Source organism: Hylobates moloch, unplaced genomic scaffold (assembly GCF_009828535.3).
Source record: "Hylobates moloch isolate HMO894 unplaced genomic scaffold, HMol_V3 SCAFFOLD_2, whole genome shotgun sequence".
Lineage (NCBI taxonomy): Eukaryota > Metazoa > Chordata > Mammalia > Primates > Hylobatidae > Hylobates > Hylobates moloch.
Window position 1 is genome coordinate 51,429,764 of NW_026652277.1, and position 15,975 is coordinate 51,445,738.

Genomic DNA, 15,975 nt, shown 5'->3' on the forward strand with positions numbered 1-15,975 from the left:
AACCCCTGCCCCCAGCATCACGTGAACTGGCAAACTAGATGTAAGTTATGGCCCCAGAGTCCGGGAGGGGCGCGTCGACGAGCTGCTTCGGGGTCACATGTCTTCGTAGAAAGGCATTGGTGTGACAGAGAAGGGCATGTCCAGGGTACGTGCGCCTGTTTGAGCTCTGGGAGGGAAGGCGAAGTGGAGAGAGCCTGCAGTGAAAACAGACTGGAAGGATGGAGGAAAGGGAGGGGAAGGAAAAAATGAACACCTCCCTGAACTTTCCTCTCCCCTCGTCCCACACACTTGAAATAGAAATAATAACATGAACAAAAATGCTTACAACCACGATGTTATCGCCCTACTTAAGTTGCCTCACTCTGGAGGGTATGGGGTATAAAGTGCAGACTGCGGCTGTGTCGGGAGTAAAGGTTCGGGCTAGTGTGGGTGCGCGCGCGGGTGACCCCACCTTTAGGGAAGCCGGCGCCCTACTCTCCAGGCAGTAGCCCCAGCTGACCCCCTCCCTCCTCCTTCCCTCCTCTCTTCCCTCCCTCCCTGCGTGTCTCCTCTGCACCGGCCCCCGCCGCGGAGCCAGGCGGCAGCACCGACGCCGCCGCAGCTCCTGCCCGCATCGCGCTAACCCGCGCCCCCGGCTCACACGTAGCCGGAGCTACTGAGCCGGCAACCCCGGGCCCACGCTGCGCACCGTGTGCACGGCGGGGCTGACTGAGCTGACCTGCGCTGGGCTCCGGCGCCGCAGGCGACTGGGGAGGGCGGCGTGGGAGAGGACGCTGAGACGCAGGGGCGGCCGCGCCGAGGTGACAAGCTGCGCACCTGGAAAGTTACCGGCTGTCTGGTGAGGTTCGTGGGCCGGGGGTCTTGGGCGCCGGGGTGTGAGGGCGCGCGGGGAGGGACGGGGTTGGGGTGCGCGCGTGTGCATGCTGTGAATGCGTTGCGCGATGCGCGCCTCTATTCCTCACCCAGCCGGTCTCTTGCTTGTGCTGTTCGAGTGTGGACGTGTGCACGCGTTGCATTCGCTCGGTGTGGCAGCGTTTCGTGAGCTCCTGGAGGCAGGGAAATGCTACTTGTGTTTAGAGGTTCTGTTGAGGGCGGGAGGGGCTCAGCCCCAGTGGGGATTCCTCAGAGTTCTCTAGGTTTAGCGAGGGGCAGCGGTGGAGGCTGTTGCTCCGAGCTAGGGTCTTGGCGGTGCTGTCAGGGCTTGTGCTCCCGGCTTTGCTTCGTGGAGCTCTGGGTAGTTGCTAGGGGACAGTCCTCAGGCAAGGACTTTTAGGAGTCCTGGTAAACTTGTGTGGGTGTCCTTTTGTCACTCTCGGCACCGTGAGGCGCTTTCATATTTCTGTATTTCTCGGTGATGAAGAAACAAGAGCAAACAAAGCCCAGAAACCAGCCACTTTGGGGATGAAAGAAAAAGAAACAGGTTCAGTTTTGAGAAGAACTACGGTGCAACTACAAAGCAGCTGAGGCCAGAGCTGACAATAAAAACAATGCATGCAGAATTAGTAGGTAGAAAGGGTGACGCTGGAACAAATGCCTTGATTTCCTGATCTTTATCTTGTTCCCCAAGTTCCCAGGGGCTTTTTCTTTCTTCTTCTTCTTCTTTTTTTTTTTTTTTGCTAAGGAAGAGAGCAACATACACCTGCCCCCACCCCACCACACCCCCATACTTAGAGTTTCTTAGAAATTGTCTCTTTTCTTTGCAAGTTTCTATTTAACTCATGAAGAAGGCGATCATCCCACATAACATACACTAGCTGTTTTCAGTACTCCTGTTTGGTTTTGCACAGGAGGGTATGAGCTAATATGGTAGAGAATTCTCTATGGAGAATTAGAGCGCATCCTCTCCATTGGAACACTGTGTGACTAAGAGTAAACGACCTGAAAAGATGATGCCCAGGGATCTTTCTCTTTTACATGAAATCCCTAACTCCAGTTCTATGAAGTCATTACAAGTGAGGCTAATGAGAATTCACCTCACAGTGAAGGCATACGTTGTCTGGCTGTTGCCCAAGTCCTGTGATCCCTTATTGTCTTGCATCCTCTAGGCTATTTTTCCTATCAACTATCTCTTCTTTTCCCATGTTTTCATTTTTCCTATCTCTTGTGCTTCATTATCCTGGAGCTACAGACATTTTCAAGTTTTCATTATTTTAAAAATCCCTCATATGAACCATGATACCATCTTGCAGGCTCTACTCTTAGTGTCAGCTCTTTCCATGGTCCTTTGTAGTTGAGTGTCTATCCCCACTCCTCTTTGACAAATCAGATTCAGCACTTTTCCCTCTGATCTCATTTGCTGTGACAGGCCTGTGGGATGTGAGGTACAGCCTGCTTACCTCTTAAGGTCTTATCTGCATGGCCTTTCTGATGCTTCTCCTAAATCTCTTATTGGTACATGTGTTCCTTCTCCTTTGTTGTTTGCTTCTCCTCCTCCTCCTCCTCTCCCACAAATAATATCCACAGATATTACCTATATGTTCATAGGTAACAAGAGAGACATTCCTTTCTTACCTCCCTTAGTGATCTCATCTACAAATGGTACTTTAAGTCTTCTATGGAGCAATCTCTTCCCTTGACTTTTTTGCTTCTACCTGCTAGATATTTGCATCATGATGACCCACAAGCATCTCAAACTCAATATATGTAAATCCAGACTCATTACTGTCTTTTCAAAGCATGCTATTGTCCTGACTTCTGTCAGTGTCACAGTGCCTAGCCCATACACGGTGCCCTATGTGTTCTTTTTGAATGACTGAGTGAATGAAGAGTAGATAGTACTACTTTCCTTCAAGCCTCCTAAGATCAAAACATTGAAATCATTTTGATTGCCCTCCCATGCACATCCATTTAATTACTACATTAGAGATGCTATCCTGCAGTGTTCCTCCTACTCATCCTCTTCTTTTAAAATTAATCTCTTCACATCTTCTCTCACTTTAACCAAAGCAGTACCTTCTTACCATATCTTACAGTTTTCTTTCCAACCTCATATAGACCTAGACACTCTTCCTCTCCTCGTTGCTAATATCCTGGGCACTTGCATCCAGTTCATCAACTTCAGCCTCTATTTATGTATCAATAACTGCTTAATATTTTCAGCTTTCCTCTTTCTTTAGCTTTCTTGTCCCTCATTTCTTACTGCTCACTAAACTTCTCTACCTTAAAGTTTCCACTGGTGCTTCAAACTGAGTATATCCAAAATTAAACTCACTGTCCTATCCCTCAAATCTGCTCCTCATTTTGGTCAATGACATTACCTTTTACCCAGTTGCCACAATGTAAACTTTCAAATCCTCATCGTCTTTCTTCTTGCCACCACTCAAAAATTCTGTCAGCTACAATCTTCAGACCTACACTTACAGACCTACATTTCTGTGTGTTTGCTTGTTTATCTGTTAATGTAGCCCCCAAAATAGCTGAATTTGGCAGTCAAATATAGGATATGTGGCATTCATAAAATTCACTGTGAACATTCTGCTGGGGGTGTGGGAGGGAGGCACTTTAAAGAGATAACCAACCTCCAGAGTAGCTGCAACTTTGGTACAATAAGGTCATATGATTTCCTGTCAAGAGAAATTTTTTCTCCAGCCAGGATGCTGTGGACAGAGAAAACAAGCAGTAGATTCCAAACTGAGCCTTGGGTCAACAGTCACAAGGTCGAATGGACAGATGCTTTTAATTGTGGCATTGATGTGAAAGTGAGCTGTTTCTCACAAGGACAACTCTGTGTGGTTTGCTTCAGGGAGAAGAATCAAGGATTTATATATTCAATTATTTTCTAAAGGAACTTTAGAGAGACAAGCTAATGGTAACATCAAATGTATCAGTTTCCTATCCACCTAGAATATTATCTGTAGAAGTCTGTATAATTCACTCCTCTGATTTCCAGCTGAACTGCCTATTATCATTAAAAAATCAATTCCGGTTTCCATGATTTATTGAAGGGAAGGACATTGCAGTGTTACATATGGCTGTAACTTTTATTGAATCTCATATGGCAATGTTTTTCTCTCTGGCTACCACGGAGATGGTCAATTTTTTTCTTGAGTTCAAGAAGTTCAAGTCATTAAATAGTGTTGGGACTCTGAGCTTTAATCCTTAAACTATCACCTCCTATTTGGATTGGTGTAATAGTATCTTCCCTTGTCTTACTTCCTCTAAGCTCTTTTTACTCCATTCCTTATTTATGAGAGTATTATTTTCCTAAAGGACAAATCTGACCATATAACTAGAAAACTTAGTGTATCTTAAGATTCAGATACCATAATGTGGCATAGGAAATTTTTCAGTATCTTACTTTTTCAGTTTCATTATTCATTACTCTCCTTCCATCCATCACACATTTCAGCCTGTCCCTTGACTGTGCTATCAGCTTTCTTGCATTCATTTCTTAATACATAATTCTTTTCTTAAACTAATAGACTTTCTATTTTATAGAAATTTTAGGTTTATAGAAAAATTGAGTAAAAAGCACAGATTTCCTATATACCCACCTCTCAGCACTTTCCCCTGCTCTTAACATCTTTCATCAGTATGTACATGTGTTACAAGTGATGGAACAAATATTGATGCATTATTATTAAAGTCCATAGTTTACATTGGGGTTCATTCCTTTTGTATATTCCATGGGTTTTGACAAATATATAATGAAATGCGTATATCATTACAGTATCATATTGAATAGTTTTACTGCCCTATAAATGTTCTTTCCCACCTATTCCTTTCTGTCTTTCCCCAAGCTCCTGGCAACCACTGATCTTTTTATGGTCTCCAAGTTTTGTCTTTTCCAGAATGCTATACAGTTGAAATCATACAATGACAATGTATAGGCTTTTCAGATTGGCTTCTTTCACCCAGCAATATGCATTTAAAGTTCCTTCATGTCTTCTCATTGGCTGATGACATTGCTTTTATTATTGAATAATATTCTATCATATGGATGTGCCACAGTTTGTTTATCTGTTTACCTACTGAAGGACTTCTTGGTTGTTTCCAGGTTTTGGGAATTATAAACAAAGCTGCTGTAAACATTCATGTGCTGGTTTTAGTGAAAACATATGTCTCATATCAGTTGGGTAGATATCATGAAGCATGATTGCTGACTTGTACAGTAAGAGTATATTTAGCTTTGTAAGAAGCTGCCAAATTGTCCCCTAATGTAACTATATCATTTTGTATTCCCACTAGCAATGAATGAGCATTCCTGTTGCTCCATATTCACACCAGCATTTGGTGTTGTCAGTGTCTTGGATTGTAGTCATTCTAATAGGTGTGTAGTGGTATCTCATTATTGTTTAAACTTGAGATTCCCTAATGACCTATCATGTTGAGTATCTTTTTATATGCTTATTTACCAACTGTGTGCCTTGTTTGGTGAGGTGTCTGCTCAGATCTTTTGCCCATTTTTCAGTTGAGTTGTTTGTTTTCCTATTATTGAGTGTTCAGAATTAGACATATGTTTTAGAAGTACGTTCTCTCAGTCTATGGCTTGTTTTTTCATTCTCTTCTTTTTTTTCAGAGCAGAAGTTTTAAATTTTAATCAAGTCAAAATTATCAATTTTTTCTCTCTATGAATCAGGCTTTTTGGTCTTTTATCTAAAAAGTCATCACAAAACCCAAGATCACCTAGAATTTCTCCTATGTTGTCTTTTGGGGGTTTTGTAGTTTTGTTTCTTACATCTAGGTCTGTGATCCATTTTAAGCTTATTTTTTGTGAAAGTTAATAAGATCAGTATCTATATTCTATTTTTTAAAAAATCAATGCCTAGTTGTTCCAGTACAATTTGTTAAAAAGACTATCCTTTCTCCGCTGATTTGTCTTTGCTCTCTTTTGTATTCTTTGATCTTTGGATCAGTTCACTGTACTGTTTAGGTCTACCTCCGGGATCTCTGTTCTGTTCCATTGACCTACTTGTCTATTTTTTCACCAATACAACACTATATTGATTACCATTACTTTATTAGTAAGCCTTAAAGTTGGATAGTATCAGTTCTCCTTCAATATTGTGTTGGTTTAGTACATGTTTTCTGATCAATAAGTTTTTCTTCTAAAATAAATTGTCATGTTGGATAATGTTAACTGTAATAATAATAGTAATATTTAATATTTCTTAAATACTATATGCTAATACCTGTGCTAAATTTTCATCATTATTTATCTCATTTAATCCTCTAAAAATGCTAAATGACAGGCAGCATTATTTTGTCTATCTCTCTATGTTTCTATCTGTTTCTTCCATTATTGACACTCAAGTATCTTGCCTGAGGGCATATAGACCACTAAATGAAAGTGCTTCGACTGGGACTCTGGATCCATAACCTTAGCCAGCACCATACCATCTCCCATATTGACAGATATACATGTAGCTATACACACACATCTATATATGTGTGTATGTATTTGTCTGTGTATATTTATAACAGACTCCAGATGGGTAGAGAGAGAAATAGATATTATCTAGACCAGAGCCAAGATTCTGGTTTCAAACTGCTATAGGGCTGGAGGAAAAACAGAAAACAAAGCTTAATTCCTCCCACATTGACTGCCAGGTGTTAATCCGCCTGCAAGCGCCTTCACAGTCACTTTTGCTTTTCTTATGTCTCTTCTAATTACCTCTTGGTGGACAGCAATTTCTAAATGATGATTATATTAATATAATAATTTGTAGTCTTATATAGTTTTCCTCTCTTCTAGCGAAAAGCCACTACTCATTCGATTGCTGTCTCCTATACCTAACTGCAGAAGAGTATTGCTCCCAGAGTGAACTATGGTTTTTGGTTGCCTTCAAAGATAATTAGGTGGGCCTCCGTGTTTTAAGCATTTCATTGCAATGTGTGAAAATAAATAGGGGCTACATGAGGGAATTACAGAGCTTCAGTTATTAAGTCCTTGTAGTTATGAGCTGGCTCCGTGTCATTCATAATTCTTTTTTTGTCTCCATCTTTCGGTGGGGAACTTGTTTTCCAGGCTGTTTGTTTCCAAATGACTTCTTTTCTCAATGGAAGATAGAATCCAGACAAAGTAAGAGTCCCTTACTCCCAGCCACCCCCTCCCAAAGGAATAATGTGCATCTTTAAAGAGTTTTGTCACTTGAGAGGCTGAGGCAGAAGGATGGCTTGAGCCCAGGATTTCGAGACCAGTTTGAGCAACATAGTGCAAGACTCCATCTCAACAAGAAAATAAAAAAAATCAGTCAAGCATAGTGGTGTGCCTCTGTAGTCCTAGCTACTCTGAAGGCTGAGGCAAGAGGGTCACTTGAGCCCAGAAGTTTCAGGTTATAGTGATTGCACCACTGGCCACTGCATCTCATGGCTGCAGAATGAGACCCTGTCACAAACAAACAAACAAAAACCCACAAAAGACTCTTGTTGGAAGATGCCCAGTTTACCAGACTTCTGTCCTACCCAGAAATGATCCTCTCTGGGTTTTCTTCACACCAAGACATTAATTGCCTGTTTCTAGTTACATACTATAATAAGAGCTGCTTACTTACTTCATGTCTGATACCTGCTAGGCATTGTATGGGGTACTTTACAAACGTAATAATCATAGTAACCCTATGAGATGGATATAAATATGTTCCCTTTTGTAGATGAGAAAGTAAGACTCAAATATTTTTAGGAATATATAGAAGGTTGAGAAAGAGCAGATTGTTTTATAACCCTAATTGGCCTGACTCTATTGCTCATGTTAAATTCTGATCTTTATCTCCAGACTCATTTCTTATTACATCATGTGCTGCCCTCTGACTGTAAGAATGATTTTAATAACCTGAAGTTGCCAGATTGATGGAGCAACATCCTATGGTTCATTTCTCCTTGTGGCTAGCAATACATATTTGAGAAATAGCTTATCTTAGTGACTGATACAGGAAACAGAGTGAATCTAATTAGGTTTTATGAAGCCAGAGACTTGAAACCTTGGCTTCAGGGACAGCAATATTTAAATGGATGAACTAAGTAAGAAATCAGACTAGTATTGAGCCATTTAGTAACTTACTTATGTATCTTAAATTAGTGACTTGAAAGATGAGTTAGTTACTCTCATTTTACCCCTCTTTGAAATTCTAAATAGCTTGAAAGATTTACACAGCTTCCAACTAAACCAGAGGATAATTGGTGTTTTGGGAGAAATTAACATCCTCTACCTAACTGTGCTTCAAGATTGTAAAATTATTGGATTGGTACAGAATTTTTTGAATACCATCCATAGAGCAAAAATGATTCTAAGTCTTTTCATATTTGTAATGCTAAAACTGTTTTCTGTGTCAAATTTGACTGCAAATCCATGATGGGATATGCCCCTGATATGGTGTATGATACTTTGGTCTTAGTAAACAATTTTTCCATTAACAAAAATGAGTTAGTTGTTAGTTTAATATTAGATTTGAAAGTTTTTGTGCATGCTTTTTTATTTATAAGGCAAATCCTTTTCCTCCTACCATCACATCTCCCTTCTTTCTCTACTGACCTAAGAATACTTCTCCCTGAACCAAGAAGGCTGTCTAGAAAATGGCTCACTGATGTGGGTTAAAAACGTGTGTACACATTAATTTCAGATTTTTTGGAGCACCTTTCTTATGCTTGTAGTTCATAATCTCATTCAGGTTTATTCTCAGATTTCAATATAACATATTCTGAATTGCTTATTCAGGATACAAGTATGTCCAGGACTACTTCTTTGAATTCTAGTCTCTTCATCCTTCTTATACATTCATAATATATAAGATCAGTAAATGCTACCAAGTCAACAGAAACTTAAAGTTTAAACCTGCCACATCTCTGCAACATATTAAGGCAATTCTCCAAAGGCTAATGTTTATTAATGACCACTTTGAACCTGAATTCTATGAGAAATATCTAGGTGTTTCAAGATTGCTTTTATAAATGCATTTGTTTTTTGCACCATCCATTGTAGGCAATCTGCATTGACTATTTGGTCACATCTGTTTGAAATCTAAATGCTGTGTTACATCTTTGCATCTGTGCCTTTGTTGTTGTAGAGGTCACAATTATTCTGGTAGAACTAGTGAAAAAACTCGAAGTATTTCACTTCTATTTAAGTTTGAAGTTTGGTGGGAGAGAGGGGCAGATGTGTGGGTTATAAAACTGTGAAGTTTCATTTCTTCTGACTTGAGATAATCAGAAGTAATTCAAGCTTAGTTTACAAGTGTTATAATGCTTTTTGGGTTATGGCTGTTGTATTAGTCTGTTCTCATGTTGCTATTATAATGAAGACATACCCGAGACTGGGTAATTTATAAAGGAAAGGGGTTTAATGGACTCACAGTTCCACGTGGCTGGGGAAGCCTCATAATCATGGCAGAAGGCAAAGGAAGAGCAAAGGCAAACTCCCCTTTATAAAACCATCAGATCTCATGAGACCTATTCACTATCACGAGAACAGCATGGGAAAGACCTGCCCCCATGATTTAATTAGCTCCCATTGGGTCCCTCCCACGACACGGGGATTTATGGGAGCTACAATTCAAGATGAGATTTGGGTGGGGACACAGCCAAACGATATCAGCTGTCAAAAACTGCATGTGCAAAAATATGAAGTTTAAATAGGTAGTCTAAAAAGCCTTTAAACATTATAATAATTAATCAGAGCAGTATTTCCCAAAGTTCACACATTCAAGTTCTACTTTTGTGGTTCTGCTCATATGTGCTTATTATCTGCAGATGATTTATTTTTATTTTCATCGAATTGACTCAGTAAACCTAAATACCTAGTTTAGTCTTCAATGAAGCAATAATAACAATGAGATCACAATGAGATCACAACTTTGTGGTGATAGTTATTTATATTTCAAATACATGTTAAAATAAATACATAGCTATTAGACTAAAACAAGTTCTGAATAAACTAAATCATCCCTCATAACCCCTGATCTGCATACGACATCTGGAGACTCACTAGATTCATGATTACTTTGGGGCCTGAACTGAAGATATTCATTTTTTTAATTTTTGAAATTTTCATAACTTCCCACACTACACCAATGTAGGAGGATATTCTTAATAGGAAAAGAATAGAGCCTTGCAGCATGGGTCATACATTTTGGAGATCCTCTACTTTGCACATAAAGTAGAGGATGTAGAACAATTTTAAATCTCTTCTTGTTGGTGACCACAGTTCAGAAGTGTTTTAGCAGTGAGTGTTATCAGAAATGCAAAACTTAATAGATACATACAGCAGGAGGAAAGTGCTAATCAACCATCACCAACTCTGCTTCCGTCTTCTGAGAAATGCAGATGTGTAATTTTCTAAATCTGGGGAAGGTTTCTTACTGTTGCCGCATGGGGAGCTGTGAAAGTTGTGACATTTCCATGCCTCTGTTGTTGTAGCTGCTCATTTGCATTTTATCTTTGCCATGCTGACATCCAAATCACAGTTTTGTTGTGATGCTTTTGGCAGCTGTTCAGAGAGACTGTCCAGAGAAAACAGCAGGTAACTCAGACCATTTGTGCAAAATGTTAGGTGTGATACTTGTGCTCTCAAAGGGACAGGTAAGAATGAACCCAAATGCCAACTCCTCTTCATGGAGGGAAAAAAGAAATCAATAGATAGCTTTTTTTTTTTTCTGGAAACATGGGGAAATTTATTGCTTTTCAGACAATGATGATTGCTGTGTTCCTATTTGTGAAACAAGATAGGAATGAGAGGAATGGTGGGGACTGTTGGGAAGTGAAACTCCACTTGATACTTCCCAATTCTGTGCCCTCTCAGGTCCCTGAGCAAAATGGGAAATGGTTCAGTAAAACCTAAACATTCCAAGCACCCAGATGGACACTCTGGGAACCTCACCACTGATGCTCTGCGGAACAAGGTGACAGAGCTGGAGAGAGAGCTGAGGAGGAAGGATGCTGAGATCCAGGAGCGGGAGTACCATTTGAAGGAGCTGCGGGAGCAGCTGTCAAAGCAGACTGTGGCCATTGCTGAACTCACAGAGGAGCTCCAGAACAAGTGCATCCAGCTGAACAAGCTGCAGGATGTGGTGCATATGCAGGGAGGAAGCCCGCTTCAGGCTTCTCCAGATAAAGTGCCTCTTGAGGTCCACCGGAAGACCTCTGGATTGGTCTCTCTCCATAGCAGGAGGGGAGCAAAGGCTGGCGTGTCTGCTGAGCCAACAACCCGGACCTATGACCTGAACAAACCCCCTGAATTTTCCTTTGAGAAAGCAAGAGTCAGAAAAGACTCCAGGTAAGAAGTTTCCGCACTTAAACTCAGATGGCTTTAATATTGTGAAATATGAGAGTGATATTTATTAAGCCTCCTTAATGATAAAGAACATATTAACCCTTTCAGATTTTGGGGTAGAGGGGTTTTTGAAATGATTTTATTTTGCAAAAAAATCTCCCATTGGGCAGAAGTTTAAAGCAGAAATTGTACTATATATATCTCTCTCTGAGGAGCTCAGTTTACTGAGTTATTTCTATTACCTTGAAAACCCTAGGGGTGTGAAATAGTATTAGAAAGTGTACACTTCTCTTTCTAGAGGAGTGAACTTAAAAATGTACACACATCACAGTGAATTGTGACTATGTTAGCAAAAAAAAGAAACAAAAGAAAGTCACATTTTAGTAGTCTTCAAGTGTCATGAAAAAGGAACACACTGGAGCCTCAAAGAAAGATGAATTCATTCATTCATTCCAGTTTATGTTGGTCTCTACTCTCTGCCAGCCACTGTGTTAGATGCTAGGTATGCCTCAGTGAATAGAAACAGAGCCTTTCTAGCAGGGGTGGTAAACAGTATACACAGAAACAAGTCAGCAATGTGTAATTATTAATTGGAATCAATAATATGATAAAAGCCAATACTATAGCAGGTGGTATCTGGAGTGAGGGGAGAGGAGGTCAGGGAGACAACAGAAGCAGGCTTGTCATGAAGGCCTGGCAGAGGAAGTGACCTTTAACAGACTGCAAGGAGCATGAACCAGGCAGGAAGAGGATTTCAGGCAGAGGGAACAATTAAAAGCTAGAATTACTTTTAAAAATTTGAGTTTTTAAAAGAACATATAAATATTTGCCACTGCATTCATGTATAGGGGTGTGTGTATGTGTGTGTGCGCGCGCACGTGTGCGTGTATACATTTCTTTATGGGCGAAAGTTCAATTTTCTGGGTCAGGAAAGACTCATTAGAAACATCATGAGTTAGGGTTCCCTTCCTTTACTATTTTTAACTGAGTATTTATTAATTGAAATTAAATCTTTTCCCTTGATAATGCCTTGGTCAAGCCTGAATCTCTATTGCAAAATGCAAGATTTGTGAAATTAAAACAAATTTTAACTTATTCACGAATGTAAGTATTATAAATTAAGATAAAACATCTGACCCAGACAAACAAATGATCAATTTTAACAACAGAATTATAAAGGGAGGTTTAATTAATCAATTTGTTGACAGTACTGGAAGCATAGTGAATGATCAATAAATATCTGTGAAGGAAGTTAGTGATGCCAGATTATTAATTATAATATACTGTGACTGAAAGAAATTTGATTAATATTGGATTTCAGCAGTTTTATTAAGTCAAAATTTTTATTAGTCTAGAAATTTCTCATCTATTTCCTTTCAAAAGTAATAATTATTTTTAATGGTATGAATTCTGAAATTATAGATGGCACAAACTTATATTTGTTTTAAAAAACTGAACATCATCCAGTGTTCTCTTCTGTTATGTCAGAGATATATGAACTCTACATAGTATATGTATATATATACATATATAATAATATTATAGAATGTGCATTGCATTACTATATATGTACACGTAAGTATAATCTATTATTTACTCACAAAAATGTTACAAATAGCAATGTACTTTTTTATGCAGAATGACATGTAAGAGAATTTAGTAGCAATTCATCTTCTTTGACCTTCTCCCTATATATGACACCAGATGTATTCTCTTGAACCAAGATTATGTTCAATTACTTTGTTCAAAGACTTATGCTCATCTTGAGGCAAAACCCATTCTCCTGGTGCTGAAAAATCTGAGATAAGCATATTTCCTTGCTTTTATTTAAGGATAACTTATTAGCTCTGCTGTAACCAGGCAAAAAAAAATCAGTAGTTATATACAATTTCTGTGCCAAACCAGACTTCTTTCTGTCTGTCTATAGTGAATGGGATGCAGGAAGGATATTGTTTCTCTTGAATAAGGATTATTGATTATTCTCCCCACCATAAAGGCAAGCCAAGTGGATACAAGTCTGTGTTGTGGTCAGGATAACGAAATGGGCTAATTGATTTCTTAATGATTAAGTCCTAAAGAGACAAAAACTGTATCATCCTTGCCCTAACAATCCTCATCTGCTTTCACAGAGCCTTGTGCTTCTGGAATAAATAAAAAATGGAAACATTCTTTTTTAGTTGACTGGTTTGTACCTGAGTTTCCCTTGCAAAAAGTACAGATATCTCAAGTCTGAAATAGCTAGCTAAACACAAATAGTTAACTTTTATCAATTCAGAAATTTAAAATTTTTCAATTTTTCAAAAGTGCTCAATATTACAATTCATTTTCCATTTCCAAATCATTTCAGTATTGGATAAAAGCCAAAAGTAAACTTTGGATATTTTTATATCTCTTTTATATTATACAGCCTATCAAAAATTTGTAAGAAACAATTTTCCAGAAATTAGAGCATTAAAAGGATAGACATGTCCTTCACTGATGAAAGGATGATGTATGGTATACATTAGTTTCTCCACTTTTCCAAGCAGTTCTTGCTAGATATCAGAGATTTTAAGATCATCAGTCATAATGGCTCCTCTGTTTATTTTTTGGTTCTCCTGATTTATTTGTTGGACTTTTAAAAAGTATCTTGGCTGAATTTATGGCTAAATCTGTTTCTGTTAATATACACGTCAACTACATTTTGGATAAAGTTCACCCTTCCATACTGGATCAGAAAGCCATTGAATGGCTTTTCAGTCTTTTTTTCTAAGAGAGTATCTCTGATGAACACTTAACAGTGAGCAAGAAACTGAGGGGAGAGTCCTAGCTCTCCTTCAATCAACAATATTAGGGACACATGAAGCACCCATAGAAGCCAGAGAATAACATTCGATGGAATGATAGATTCTGAATTTGTATATTCAGTTTCCATAATTCATGACACAGTATTCTATGATTTTGCTAAGGTACCTGTGCTCAGATATATCATAAGTGGTGGGTGAGCCTCTTCAATTGCTAGGCAGCTCCAGCTCATGCCAGCTTTATTGTCCTATACCCATCAAATATACTTTTATGGTCTGAAGGTGTAACTGAAATTGTCTAATTGTACCTCCCTACTTTATATGGAGGAACTCATAATGACACTCTACTGACATTAGGAAATTCTGGAAATTTGTTTCTTTCTAATTTCAAGGATCTGCATTTTAATATCAGGTTCTAGATTCAGTGCTGTCCAGCAGAACTTTCTTCAGCGATGGAAGTATTCTATAATCCATGCTTTACGATATGCTAGCCAATAGCCAAATATGGCTATTGAGCACTTGAAATGCAGCCAGTGCCACTAAGAAACTGGATTTTTAATTTATTTTCTTACAAAGAAGCTTGAATCTGATGGATTTTTAATTTTAATTAATTTAAAAATTGAATAGGCACGTCTGTTGCCTACTCTACTGAATACTACCGTTCTAATGGTTTTGACTGTAACTGCTATTGCCTAAGATGGGAATTGTGACTTAGTTTGGGAACCCTTTATAGACAAAGTGAAACCTATGTTCAGTTTTAGGACGATGCCACAGAAAATGAGTCTATGCCTGTGAGATTGAGGTGGGCACCATGTGGAATCACTGGTCAGCTGCACCCAACCTGCAGTATATCATAGGTCTTTGTAGGGACCTGGATTTGTGCCTACTGACCATTTTAGATCCTCAAAAGCATGCAGCATGCAGTGGGCATGTAGCCTGTTTCTATAGCAGGCACTCAGCTTTATGGAAGTATTATAAATTTCATGATGAATCAGGGTACTACAGTGTGTCAGATACTCTGATCTCTGATTTAAATTTAATATGTTGAACATCAGAAGAAGACCTTAGAGCCACAGGAACCTTACAGATTGTCTGATGCTACCCTCCTTACTAGAGAAGTAAGGACACAGGTACTGGGGAGTTACGGAATATACCATGGTTGGTGGCAGAGCTAAGATTAGAATCCAAGACCCTTGAAATCAGGATCAGTTCTTTTCCTCTTCAGTCCTACTCTAGTGTTCTAAGAACCACCCACATATGTGAAAGGCCTTGATTAGACCAGCCTGGGCACCAGTCTGGTCTATTATAATATGCCCCATTGATTGATATTAAGAGTGGTGGTGCTTCCTGGAGCTCCCTAGCTTCATCCATGTGGAGTTGAGCAGAGGCGTCCCATTGCATCGATGCCTACTAAGTTCTGGATCCTTAGAGCTGAGGTCTGTGAGAAAAGGACATTGAGAATGGGTTTGATCCACCTGAGGGCAGCAACTGCCATATGGGTCACATATGGGTTCCTGAATAAGTACATTGCTTCTCAAGGCTGAGAACTGAATATTGCCGGCAGAGAGGGCAGAGAAGAGCTCACATAGCGTTTCTGCCCATGTCTGGTCTGCCTTGAGCACCAAGACAACCATGCATTCAGATGTCAGACCTTTTACTGAGATTAAGTTTTTCTTTTCTGTTTATGTAGATATTGTTTAGAAAACTTCATCAGAGCAAAATTAGGAGCTCATGCTGAATGTCTGGTGGAACACAGGCAAATTAATCAGAGACATCTGGCAAGTTGCTGGTATGACTGCATTTTGCTAGGGATGCTTAAACTATTATTTGAAACTATTGTTCTTTCATGAAAAGGAAAGATAAAACAAAGACTTGCCATCTGACTTCAGATTTGACTCCAGTTTTAGGAAGGACAATTCGTTTTATCTGTCACTGTCACCACAGGAGCAGAATAGGTAAAAGAAGAAAATGCTAGTGAGTCATACGTTT

General features: G+C 39.2%; 1 protein-coding gene across 1 annotated transcript in view; it reads left to right on the plus strand.

Annotated features, from left to right (window-relative positions):
• The first annotated feature begins 768 nt into the window (after positions 1–768).
• Positions 769–15,975, plus strand: part of PRKG2 (protein kinase cGMP-dependent 2) — a 120,799-nt gene continuing 105,592 nt past the window's right edge. Inside the window, exons 1-2 of the mRNA XM_032149136.2 lie at positions 769–843; positions 10,733–11,206. Coding sequence (XP_032005027.1) covers positions 10,746–11,206 — 461 coding nt within the window. The 5' untranslated portion in view covers positions 769–843; positions 10,733–10,745. The remainder of the gene's footprint in view (positions 844–10,732; positions 11,207–15,975) is intronic.